This window comes from Chenopodium album, chromosome 11 (assembly GCF_948465745.1).
Source record: "Chenopodium album chromosome 11, dcCheAlbu1.1, whole genome shotgun sequence".
NCBI classification, from domain to species: Eukaryota; Viridiplantae; Streptophyta; class Magnoliopsida; order Caryophyllales; family Amaranthaceae; genus Chenopodium; species Chenopodium album.
The window spans coordinates 37,504,285-37,517,790 of record NC_137844.1 but is presented as its reverse complement, the minus strand read 5'-3'; the positions used below and the strand labels follow the sequence as shown (position 1 = coordinate 37,517,790).

General features: G+C 35.7%; 1 protein-coding gene across 4 annotated transcripts in view; it reads right to left on the bottom strand.

The window, feature by feature from the left end:
- LOC145567547 (uncharacterized) overlaps positions 1-11,841 on the bottom strand; it is a 38,242-nt gene extending 26,401 nt beyond the window's left edge. For 3 of the 4 annotated variants that reach the window (XR_014095683.1, XR_014095682.1, XM_081626848.1), the window contains exons 1-11: positions 10,535-11,841; positions 6,023-6,112; positions 5,706-5,942; positions 5,268-5,489; positions 5,082-5,190; positions 4,488-4,643; positions 3,146-3,207; positions 2,979-3,061; positions 2,784-2,857; positions 2,661-2,701; positions 2,088-2,130 (exon numbers count right to left, since the gene is read on the bottom strand). Coding sequence is in view for 2 of the 4 variants with exons in the window: in XM_081626848.1 (XP_081482974.1) it covers positions 2,088-2,130; positions 2,661-2,701; positions 2,784-2,857; positions 2,979-3,061; positions 3,146-3,207; positions 4,488-4,643; positions 5,082-5,190; positions 5,268-5,489; positions 5,706-5,942; positions 6,023-6,112; positions 10,535-11,695 (2,278 nt within the window). In the remaining 2 variants the exon portion in view is untranslated. The remainder of the gene's footprint in view (positions 1-2,087; positions 2,131-2,660; positions 2,702-2,783; positions 2,858-2,978; positions 3,062-3,145; positions 3,208-4,487; positions 4,644-5,081; positions 5,191-5,267; positions 5,490-5,705; positions 5,943-6,022; positions 6,113-10,534) is intronic. The other variant, XM_081626850.1, reaches the window with a different exon arrangement.
- Positions 11,842-13,506: the final 1,665 nt, after the last annotated feature.

Sequence of the window (13,506 nt, the reverse complement as noted above, 5' to 3'; positions counted from 1 at the left end):
AAAAGAAATCATTTACCTAAAAAGAATATATGTAAAGGGAAGGAAAACTGAAATGGGGGAAGAGGAAATTGTGTAGATTCAATTTGAGGAGAGATGAAGTTGTACAGATTCAATTTGAGAGGGGGAAGTGGCGGAGCTGAGCCAAAGGAAGGAGAGAGAAAGTGATTTGGACAACTACTTTTTCTGATTTTTTTAGGCAATTCAATTTACTTCCTGGGTTTTAAGGAATCTAAAAGTTTCTTACTTTCATGAAAAAACCCAAATAGGCTTTTAATAAATAGACAAAGGGAGTATATGATAGGGTAGATTATTATTACCTCACGACAAATGAAACTTCTTCAACTCAATAACTACAATAGGCCCATATACAACAAGCCCTTACAGTGTACTTTGTACATCTTCCATTGATAGATAAACATATACCTCCTGCGTATCTTTCTGTTCAACGTTTCAGCTTTTACGTTATTCACACACAATTTAGATTATCTTTAACTATTTATATTCACATAAAAATATAGTCAGGTGTGATCTTATTAGATTATTCTCAAAGTATACTTTCAAAAATTAAGTTTTTATAATTTTACTTATTAATGGTGGGCAACCATGAAAATAGATATGTTGCAACTAAATATAAACAAAGAAATTACATAGTAGTGATAAGAAAATTAAATCATGGAAGTAATTAAATGTTAAGAGGACAAATGCATTATTTTAGAAAAACAAAGAGAATAAATAAAATACAAGTGAGAACTAAAAGTTAGTGAAATACAGGGCTAAAAGTATACAGAAAAACACACACACAGGAAAGAAAATAAAAGTATTATCTTCTTTCACTACGCCCAATCCAACTCCCTCAATCCCCAAAAATCTCATATAGCTTTCAATAACCTTCCTCCTAAGTTTTCTTTGGTCTTACTCTAACCCTCACAATCCCATCTTTGCAATCTTTAAGCCTCCCCTAACCAAACCAGTGCGTCTTACATGACCAATCCATCTTAAGCGATTATCCCGTATCCTATAATCAATAGGTGTAACCTCTACTTTATTCCTAATTACCTCACTCCTCATTTAATCCTTGATTCCTTTCTAGTATGAGTGTATGACCACACATCCATCACAACACATGAACACACACATCACCAAATTCATCTTAAGAATATGACAATGTTTCACAGCACCATATAATAGGGTAATTCTATTTGTCATGTGGCAGGATGTTCCCTTCAATCTATGGGGCATGCCAGAATCACATATGAACCCTGAAGCACTCTTCCAATTCAGTCAACCCACTTTATTTCTACAATCACCATATCCATCCAATTCCCCATCTTTTAGAATAATTGATCCTAAATAGCAGAAGAATTCGAAACCTTGCACAATACTCCCATCCAAAGATTTCCTTTGCCTCCCTACTTCAAATTCTGCTATACTTACGCTCCAAATAGTTTGTCTTACTTCTACATAAAGCCTCAAGACTCTAATGTCTATCTCTAGAATTCCACCTTGCCTTCCCACCTACTTTTGTCTCATCAATTCATACAAAAGCATCCCCAAACATCATGCATCATGGTATTTCTTCTTGAATTGAACGGATCAATTTGTCCATAACTATTGCAAAAAGGAAAGGGTTAAGTGTACTCTTTATGTACTCCAATATCAACTCTAAAAAGTGGAGACTGTAAATTTTATTTAAGGGTAGAGGTCAAACAATTTAGATTCCCTAGGATACACTTTCTCACCCCACCTTACACCTTACCAACTAATCCCTCCACATAAGGCAATGTAAGTTTATAAATCCATATCTTATTTTGCAAAATGTTCATAACAATATAAGCAAATGTTTCGGTATTACCACCCAAGGACTAGAAATATATATCCTATAATGAGAGAATTGACATCTCTCCTTACACGTCTTTGCAAGTAGGAGTTTTCTTACCACCAATGTAGCAGCATGAACACGAGCATTTTCACACAAGCACATAAGGGCAATAAAACTGTCAACATGTACAATGTATGCAACATGGTTTCCAACATGGTGAAGTGGGTAGTATCAATGTTTTTAGCGTTTCTATAGTTCAGTTACTTACATCGCCGATATGGAAAACTGCTTTCATGCGCTTTATCCCTGATCTGCCATAGCAAGAAACAGCAGAAGCAAGTAAGGAACTCATTGCAGTGCACCATTAGGCATGAGCACAGGTGGTCTAGGAAAAATAAACATAAGAAACCTACTACAATCATTTTTTTCCCTTTCTATTTTGTTTAGGGAATGGTGGGAGAAGGGGAGGTAAGGGTTTGGAAGTGAGCAATTACCAAATTTTTGGTGGGTGATAGCATAGCAACACAGTTTCAAGTCTTTCAACTTCTAACCACCAAATGTCAGGTTTAGATATGTGACTGGCGTAAGGGAGATTTGTGGAGGCAAAATGATCTATAATCCACAACATCCAACTAGGTTGGTGGGTAGCATGTCTCAAAGATACATGGTAGAAATATTTACAATAATTTAATGAAATGACAGGCAAAGTGATAAGGATAATAGAAGATCGTAGTGCTGCTTTTTTCCTAGAGCTAGAAAGTTTAAGATAACCATCGGGTTACACTGAAATAATACGCAACTGCTAGTAGCCTAGGGTATAATTCAATGCTGTCCAACATACCTCAACATTGTTTGCATAATTTCTGGCTCCATAAAGTGATCCTGGTGATAAACACACCACTGTGTTATGAATACAAGAGGAAAACCATTCAATCAAATCATTGAAAATCCTAAGTCAACTTACCAGAAGTGTACCCACCATGCCGTTGATGATAGGCCATAGGGTTTGTAAGACCAATAGGAGGCATTATATTTTGACTGAAAGAAGCAACAAATAGCTAATTATTTAATGACAGCGTGACCCCAGCATAAGAGAATATAAAGAGAATACTAACTGCAAAAATAAGCTGCATTCATAAGTTTAATTCAAATAACAAACCACCTAGAACTTGCAACAGAATAAGGAGCATCCAAATGGAAGTGAGGATATCTGTTTGAGATTCCATGCAGCGGATCAGTTTCCTAGCAGCAAAAAACAAAGGAAATATTATAAAAGGAAACAAGAACCAAAAGGCAGATACAGGTTAAATACTTAATATCACTTACCATCTCAGGATATTGACGCTTCCTCCCAGATAAGGGGTTAGAGTAGCACATATCCATGGGTCCTGCATATAAATCCATAATAAAATAAATTTCCTCAAGGTTCAATTCAGGTGATAACAAGAGAACTGCTAAAGGGGAAATCTCAAGATGCATCATAGGAAGGGGAACAGATCCCAAACATAAAGGGCAGGCTAACTCTAGAAATTTAAAGGCCCAACAAGAACAACCACCAATTGCCTAAATGCAATTGTATAGACATAATTTTAACCAAGGAAAGCCAAACTAGAGATTTAAGCAATAACCCCCAGATGTGGCCATCCCCTCCCCACCAAAACCACCCACCTATGGTTAGCAGATTAAATATTTATACATAGTGCCAGGGAAGGAACTGATACTGCTAAACACTAGAATTCTAGAAAATATCAAAGTGTCAAGGCACAACAATAGTGTGGACCAGAAGGAAAATTCCAGATGCTTACTCTTAACTCTTCAAGCTAAAAATGTTTCTTATGTTTAAAAAAGCACTCTACATATGGGTATTCCCCCACCCACATTTGCATCCTTTGCCTTCCCAAACAAAGTAAAATGCATGCTTCAAGGAAAACAAAATAGATGCCCAACAAGGAAGCTATGGTGAAAAGGTATTGTGTAGACACCTAAACATGGCTCCCCGACCACGTGTCTCATCAACTAAATGAGATAGTTTGGGCTTAAGATTAAGATAAATAAAACACGTGTCTCATCAGCCTATAAAGGGATAAGATTAAGACATGTGTCTCATCAGGGATAAGATAACCACATATCTCATCAGCCTATAAAGGATTAAATTAAACAGTTCGGGCTTAAGATTAAGATAAATATGAGCTAGAAAAATTAAATTAAATGGATTTAGAAATAAAACTAAGTACTCCTTTATTTTAACACTCTACCCATCAAGTTTTGCTTCTTTTCTATGATTAATCGCTTATATTTGTGTTGGTACGCTTCTAATCTATTGTGACATTTCATTAGGATTTTTTTTCCTCCCAATGGTTCATATTGTCAAATGTCTACCTAAGAAGTTATCTCACATAAATCCTTCATGCTAGAGAATGAACATACAGCTGACATCAAATTAGACTCTAATGCCCATCATTTACATTAAAGGCTGGATGGTAGATATTGAAAAGTACTTCGCCGTATTTATTTAGACAAAAAAATAAAAAATAAAAAGAGAGAGAGAGAGGGAGACAGAGAGAGAGAGAGTCTAAGTTAGGGGAAAAACACTAATCAAAAGCATATCTTGGTCAATGTATGCAATGAGTTCCATAATGGAAACAAAGAAAAGAAAGAATCCGATTACTGTTGCTTAGGCTCGCATGTGGTGATCTCCATGAAGCTTGCTCCCTCAATAACTGGACCAACTCAACATTCGTAGAAGACATATCAGGAACTTGAATACCATGACGAGGTACCGTACGATGTGTCCAGTTTAAAGGCTCACTTGGCCTAATTTTACCTGCATAGAGTCAAAATATTTACCACTAACGACATTGATAAATTATGAATTGTTAATATATATCTTAAAGCACATAATTCAGGAAGCTTTACAGGCATAGCAGAAATAAGGTCATTAGACATTCACAGATTCATTTTAAAGAACATCCATCACTGAAAAGAAATTAGTTGCAAAGAGGGATTATATTAAGAATTACATCAAACAGAATACCCAAGGATAATAGAGCTTAAATACTAATAAGCTGGACAAAGCAAGTTTGACAATATAAATTTAAATAAATAATTTGCAAAAAATACTTCGTATTAATGAAAATTTATACATAAAACTTTGCATGAGTAAACCAATCACCAAAAGCAATAATCAATCAAAATTCAGTCGCAACAGCTAAGTTCATCTTAATCGTCTCAAACAAATTATTCAAGCATATGATTTACTCACTGTGACTGGCTTTTGGCATTGTTTGGGGGACCTCCTTGGCAAAAGGTTTTGCAATTGGCCTTTGATTTACCTTTGGCTTTGGTTTAGCAAGGGAGACTTTCACACTTACCTAAAAACATAATTGCATTTTAGTTAAGTCATAAACTGATACAAGCATTTACAAGTTTTATGAATAAGAAAGAAAACCTTGCTTTCATCTTTGCTGCTTAAGTCATGACCAAAAGATTCAATGCATTTGATGGCAGCTTCACGAGTTTTAAAACTGATAAATGCAAAGTCCTTCCTCTTGGTTGTTTTTAGATTCCGAGCAAGAACAATATCATCTATCTCCCCAAACTTCTTAAAAGTATCTCTCAATTTCATTTCATCCCAAGAGGAATGTATAAATTCCGCATATACTGTTTTGACCTGCAAAATATTAATTGCACCACAAATAATCATGCTTAATTTCTAGGAGATCCTCAAATATCCTTAAAAGCTTTTAATATATTCTTACACATGTTAATGAAAATCTAAAATGCTCTACTTGCAAACTGTTCATAGACAATTTGCAACTGGTCATTAGGCCAAACACTGTGAGTTCCTATACATCCATAGCATCAATATATTTTACATAACACATACCTTTAGCATTTCTTCTTCATCAAGCTCCTTCAAAGGTTCAGCCCAAGCAACCTTTAATTTTTTATTTTTCCCAAAAACATCTTTCTCTTGAAGCTTCGTATAAGCAAGCTGAGCATCATTGATGGTTAAAAATTCAACAAATGCAAATCCACGATTACATTCGCTGTTATTAGAATCCACCATAACTGTGACCTTATCTATGTTTCCAATACCAATCTTGTTCAACAAACTGACAACCTACCCAAACATAAGTTTAGTTAGTGAAGTCGCCCTAAAGATTGTGCTTTTTAAGAATTTAAAAAGTGCATGAGTCTTACATCTTCATACTTCCATTTCTTGTCAATGTTACCAAGAAAAATTGTATCATTGCCCTCGACAGGAGTTGCACCACACTCCTTGCCACAAATCTTTGATTGCATGAATTAAAAGAGCCAAGAAAGATTTTTTTTTTTTAAAAAAAAAAAAAAAAAAAAAAAAAAAAAAAAAAAAAAAACAGTTAAATATCATAAAAAGGAAAGTATTTTCAAATTTGCACAAGAACATGATAGACAAGAATAACGTTCCAAATTGCATTATGTAAACGGTGTTGATAAGGTTATTAGAGTCTAGGCATAAAGTAAGTGGCAGTGACCCAAAACCAGGTGAAGTACAAGTGCACAACACACCTAGCAAATAAATTATCATTCATATAGCCGCTACAGTGCTAATTAAAAACAATTCCACTACACAGCATGAGTAAACTTTATTACCAAAAACTAAAATGGGCATTAGTTTTCACAATTCATTTAGACTTGTGTAGTCCGACTACTTGCTGCACAATAACGACAATCTTGGACCATTTAACACAACTTGTGGCTATGTTACATTGACACAGGTACGGTTATCCAATATTGGTACGGATCCGAGTGTCTAATACGTCATTTTCAAAAATTTGGAACACGGGGATACCATCTTAACTTTGGACTCGGGTACCGATACGACAATAAAAGAAAAAAAATGGATAATCGTGGCAAGTTCCCATAAATATTTTAACAATTTTTATTTTAAAATAGACTATTAGACTGTATGATGTAGTACTACTACTACCTAATACTACCAATTTTAATGAAAAAAATACCTCAATAACTCTTATCTACTATACGAGTACTTTAAAAAGCATGAATTAAAATGTTTTTTAAAAGAGAAAATGGAGTGATGGTCCAAAATAATTCTCCAACCATTAATTACTGTATTTATTTCTCTCTACTCTATATTGTTGAATAGTTGGAGTATGGGTCCAAAATAAGACTCCACCATTCCTCTGTTGAATATGTTTGATTGTCCGCCATTTTTAAAGCTCCAAGACTCCACCTTCAACCTCTTCTCGCCATTTTTGAATCTCTAAGACAACATTGCAATACCCGAGAGCCAAGTGGCGTGTCCGGAACATACCTAGATCCTCGGTACAAATTGTCGTACTGGTGGATAAATTATTGAAAACTTGTTACTTTTGAAAGTAGATCCATCAAGTATATTTCCAGTTCAAACTTTAAAAGCCCGTTTGGAACTGTTGTAGTTTTGGGATTTCTGGTTACTTAGTTTTTAAAAACAAAAAAGATTTGTTGGTGTTGGCTTCGAAATAAACAAATTTTGCTAAATTTACACCATAAAAACAAAAAAGGGAAACCACATTTAGTGGTTTTAAACAGCTTTGGTTTAGTTAGTCACCCTCTCCTCTCTCCTTTATCGATGCACAATTCCTCCTTCTAAAATTATTGTAGCTGTTTGTTTTCTAGAAATTCCATCCTCAATTCTACAAACATGGAAGATTGTACAATCAATTTTTGTAACAATTTTTATTGCAATTTTCATCAATACGCTGGTGGCCAGATTATTTATTGTTCATCAATGTTTTGAGTTTTCTTTTCTTAGTTTATCATTTTGATCTAGTCTTTCTCATCGCCGACATGAATTGATTTATTTTATCAGTTTTTCATCAAGATGTTCTCAATTTCTCATTCTTGCTGCTGGCATAAATTGTTCAAGATTATGGAATTGAAATTCCAAGTTTTTGTAGATTGATCTTGTAATGAAATAAGTTATGCTCTCCGCCTCGTCCTAAATTTGCTGATGAATTATAAGTGATGCAAACATCTGAAATTATGTTCCTCTCTCTCTCCCCCCCCCCCCCCCTCCTCTTTCTATTGCTCGGAAACTATTAGGTTTGATGAAATTAGGGTGATGAATGAAATAATTAGATTCAGGTTGCAATTAATGGATGGTAATGGGTAGGAAGAGGAATGAAGGTTATTTAATAACAGGTATTGATGAGTACAGAAGACGTGTGGCTTTAGAGGTCACCCATCAACAGTTGTAGAAAGAAGAAGGTGTAATGTTTTAGTTCTATTTTAGATTAATAAAAACTATTTTGCATTAGTTTTAAAATAAAAATAAAAGTCAAACCACAAATCACAGTATGAAAAACTAAAAACTAAAAAGTAACAATGAGAACAAACCCTATAGTTTAAGTTTCACTTTCGACTAACATCTAGAACTCTAGAGACTAGAATGATCCAGAAACAAGGAGCAAATTAGCAATGAAGATTGCTCTTTGACATTGAAACGATGTATGGCAACCTTGGGGTATATGTAATGAACCAACCTAGGAGAGGGGCCTAAGAGGATGACAAAAACAACCTTAACAAGAAGAGAGGTGCAACAAAAAAGTGTAAAATGGAGCACAGAAGGCAGCTGCCACTTGTGCACATGAGACAAAAGCATGACTCATCCTAGGGATTAAAACCATGTACATAAAAAGAAAGTGGGTGCGGCAGGCATTGCAAACAAGATAAGGGGAAATCGCCTGCATTGGTCCAGGCATGTAAGATGGACGGAGACGGAGACCCAAGGGTGCACTAGTACAAATAGCGGAAGAGTGGGACCATGGAGGGTTTAAACAAGGGAGAGGGAGACTGAAATAACTTAATTGGAAGGGGGAAAGATATGAAATATATGGATTTGCATAAGAATGAGGTATTTGATCGTAAGGGGTGGAGGAAGTAGACTTTTGTGGATGGCTATACGGAATAATCACTTTTGGTTCATGTGGCCGACCCCACTTATAGGATTAAGGCTTTGATTGATTGATTGTTGAGGATGGTTTTTATTTAATCAATAGGATGAAATTGCCTTAATTTCTATTAATATTCAATATAACTGCAAAGCCAAAATGCTGACAATAAATAAAGTGGTACTTTCTCCAACATATGATGACTACCATCTTCGTATCAATATTTCTTATTAAATTTTTTTGATTAAGTATCATTGCTCTATGCATTGGTGAGATTGCTATTGTGCGGGAAACTTTCAACTTTGGTTCAGTTTGAGGTGTTAGTAGCTTTTTGAACATGTCTTCTCAAGTAGCCACACAGTAGTGAAGAAGGGGTTAAGTTTTTGGATGCATCAGATTACTAGAATCTAGAAATCTTGCAAGGCTCAATGGATGATCATTGATGGTCATTATATTGTATTGGACTCAAATTGCTGCTACCTAAATAAAAGGAAATTAGCAAGGGAAAGCTTCTCTGTCAAAAAAAAAAAAAAAAAAAAAAAATAGCAAGGGAAAAGTTGGTTCTTGATTGCAAAAGATTAAAGCTATTAAACAAGTAGCTTTAGGCTACCACTCTCCAGCCTAATCTTTTCTTCTCTCTCTTATTATGTACATGGTTTTAATCCCTAGTACGTCTACAATGAGGGATATCGTATGCGGAGAGGGAGGAGACCAATTTTAGGAAGATATCATGGTGGTGGACGGGTGGTTATTAAAAGGAGAGAGAGTGGATTAGGGAGGAGAGAAATGAAAGAGTGGATTAGGGTCTGTTAAGAGGGAGAAGAAAGAAAATAAGAGAGGATAATATTGACATTTAACAATAAAAAATTTACCCAAATTAGAAACTTGTCAACTATAAAGAAGGTTCCCTAAAATGAATACATGTCAATTAATTTAGAACAAAGGAAGTAAAGTATAGTCACCATTAGACAATTGCTTCCTCCATTCTTTTTAAATTGACATGTATTGATTTTTACGCTATTTACAAATTCTACTTTGACTAGCTGTAAGGATCTTGTCGGAATCGTTTTGTTGTATATTTTCGTAATATCAGCTTTGTATAAATTTTACTTATTGACAATTAGATATATTATCGAAATTGTGCACGGGTAAACATGATAGATAATCATGTCAACTCTAAAGGTAGAATTGTAAATGGCCCAAATTATATTTGACATGAAATCCTAAACTAATAACATGATCTTAACTTGAGCCAGAACTCACTAGACCTGTAGTATACATGAGTCCGAGACTAATCCATTTTAAACCTATGATCCAATCCAAACTTGACCAGAGGATCATACTATCCGAATTTGAACAAAACCAAGCACAAGACTTTACTCCTTCAATGCTTTATACGAAGTACTTATTTGGTATATAATATTGGGTTTATGTAATGCTATTTGAGTATAGACAATCAATATATTTTATACTGCAATAGTTTAGGGGACACTAGCCATATTTCACAAATTCACATCAAACATACAGGCTAAAAAAATCAAACAAAATACAATTCATGATCCCAGGTATGAGCCAATATATACTACTATGTATATTAAGTCAACATAGCAGAACAACTTAATAGTGTCTTACCATAGGCAGAGAAGATAACAGTTATATAGAGAACTCGAAATCTAACGAAATCAACCAGGAAATGAACCACTGCACACCTACCCTCTATTAAGCAACAAAACAGAAAATGAATCAAATAAGCAAGAAAAGAAGCAGCATTAGCATATACCTCAACTTTGGCAAACTTATCTAACGCCCTCTTGGCCACCTCTGCCGACGCATACCGCAGAAACGCAAATTTCTTCCCAGTCTTACTATTCAAAATCAGCCTCAAGTCCACAATTTCACCAACCTCTGCAAAAACCTTCCTAATATCATCCTCCTTGACATCCTTATCCAACCTGCCAATAAATATCTCCGTCTTTCGCCTCTTCTTTCGCTCCATCGCCTCCAATTCCCCTCTAAACAACTTCCCCTCCCCTTGACCATCTTCCACTTCCTCTCCCTTACTCTCCTCTCCCTTCGCGCCCTCGGCAATAACCAAACCCTCGCTTTCCTTTCCACATTCTCCACCCCTCTCCTCCACATTACCCTCATTGTTTGAAACACTCTCAATTTCCATCAATTCACTTCCTTTTTCTACTACATTCTCACTTCGAACTTCTTCTAAAACACCCTTCTTCTCATTAACCTCAACCTTACTCTCCTCCTCCTCCATCTTACAAACCAAAACATCGGAATCATGATTTTCCGCCTTTAATTGAGCACCAACCTTAGCAGAAGTTGTTGAATTCGAATTCAATTCATGATTTTCCACCTTCAACTGAACACTACTACTAGCAAACTTCAATTTATCTTCTCGAATATTCGACATCGAATCATTAATTTCCTCCTTCAATTGGACACATTTTCCAGCACACTTTAATTCCTCTTTATTAACACAAGCAGAAACTGTAAATTCAGGTTTCGAAATTGAATCAACCTTATCAATTTGATCAATTTGAGAATCAATTTCAGACTTTACAACCTTTTTCGGAACTCTCTTAATCACCTTCTTCACAACTCTAACAGTCTTCTTCACCACCTTCTTCGCCTTCCCAACAGTGTCCTTATCCTTAGTCTCCTCAGAGCCCAAAACGACGTCATCTTGAGGTTTCACGGCAGTTTCCGGCGATTGTGCTTGATTCTCAGGTGGCTCTGGTTTTCCGGCGATTAGGGTTTCTGATGATGGAGCCAAAACGACGTCGTTGTCGGGAAGAGGAGCTTCAGTGAGTGGTTGGTGATTATCTGCATGTATTTCTTCGGCGGGTTCGGTTGAAATGGTGGGATTTTCCGGCAGTGGTGGCTTTTTCCGGGCGGCGGCGCGCCGTGGACGGCCCTTTGGAGGCATCGGAATGTTGGGAAGGAGTGAGGTGGGGTCGTTGAAGGTTGTTGGAAATGGGTGTATACTGTGTAATGTGCGACTGTGTATGGAAGAGAGGAAGAGGGGGATTGAAACAAATTTTTAATCCTGTAGAAGTGATCAAAATTTCGAGCTAGGCCGGGCCATCAAATATCTTGCTCGAACCTATAAAAAATGACGGGCTTGTCGAGTCAAAGCAGACTTTTTAGATCGAATTTGGGTTTTAACTCGAAAAGTGGTTCTACACTTGCTCAAACCTGCCTTTTAGGCCATAGTTTATCACATCTATAGAGTACTTAGGTACCGCATCTAAAATGCAAAGAAAAGAAAAAGCCTTGTTATTTACTTATTTTGAGCTGAATGAATCTGATCTGCTCTATTGTAATTAATAATCAATAATTGAAACTTAATATTTAATAATAATAATAATTGATCTACTCTGCTTAGAAGCTCAAAAGATCATGACTTGATAGAGTGCATTATTAGGGATGTCTCCCATTCCATTGTACATCGAGTCCACCATCGAGCGTACGTTAAGTTCTCTCCAGAAAATTATAAAGTGCTTCAAAATCGTCTTGGTGGAGTATTTTAGCAAGATAATGATTCTAGAATATTCATAAGATTTCTTGTGCAGATTTTGAATTGTACTATGTACTACATATATAGGCTGATTCATTGTAAAGCATGTAAAATGTTCTAGGAGATAATTACAAAGGATGCTTTGAAAGGGTGGAGATTCCTTACCCTCATCCCTCACTTTCAATGTGTCTAACCTTCAAATACAAGATAAAAAAAATGAAAAAAAAAAAAACACAAAGGGGGTTGAGGGCTAGTCTATGTATTTCTCTTTAACTTAAATAAAAAAAATTATAGTACTAATATAGAATTTGAGTTGTCAAAACTGACTATAAACTGATTACCTAACTTGAATTACTCAGCTCGAGACCTAATTCAAACCCAAAATAATGACCAAAAACCCAAAGTGACCGACACAAACCGAATCCGGCCTGAAGTGGAGTATGTTGACTTGTTTTGACCTAATACTCGAAGGCTAAGTATTAGACAAACATTTTATAAATCAAAGACCATTCCTAAGCATATAAACCCAAATTCTTCCCGTATCCATGAATGAATTACACACTTATATTATATCAAATTCTACTGATGAACAATATTGAATCTTTAAAAAGTAAAGGTTACTAAAAGTCTACTGAAAGCATATACAAATGCTTTCAAACTCAGATGCCCTTGAGTCTTATAATGCAGAATTCCATAACGTTATTGGTTACTTCAAATCAAGCTTTACTGGAAAGGTATGTGTGCTTCATACGATGAGAACTCGAACGCTGAGTCCTTTATGATTGGATGTGCCGGCGAAATAGAAAAACCACGTGTCATCCTCGGTCATTAACAAGTCTTCGTTTGGGATGTCATGTGTTTACGTAATGTCTTCCTAAGTTGGGAACTCAGAAAGGAAATCTGACGACAACGCTCGTCCCTTAGTCGCCTTTTGAGGTATGAACTGTAAATCGAATTTGCCGAGTATGACTAGCGATCTTAATAGTCGACCATTCAAGGTGAGCTTGACAAATATAAATTTTAAAGGTTTGGGAGATCAATTGATGTGAACAATGTAAACTATTATGTAGTGTCTCAATTTTTGCGATGCCCAAATTACAACGAGACATGTCTTTTCTAAGTGTGAGTACCGCATTTCATACTATATACATTTCTTACTAATGTAATGGATGGCATAATCTTGTCTTATTTCTCATATTGCACTAGTAGCAGTCTTATTC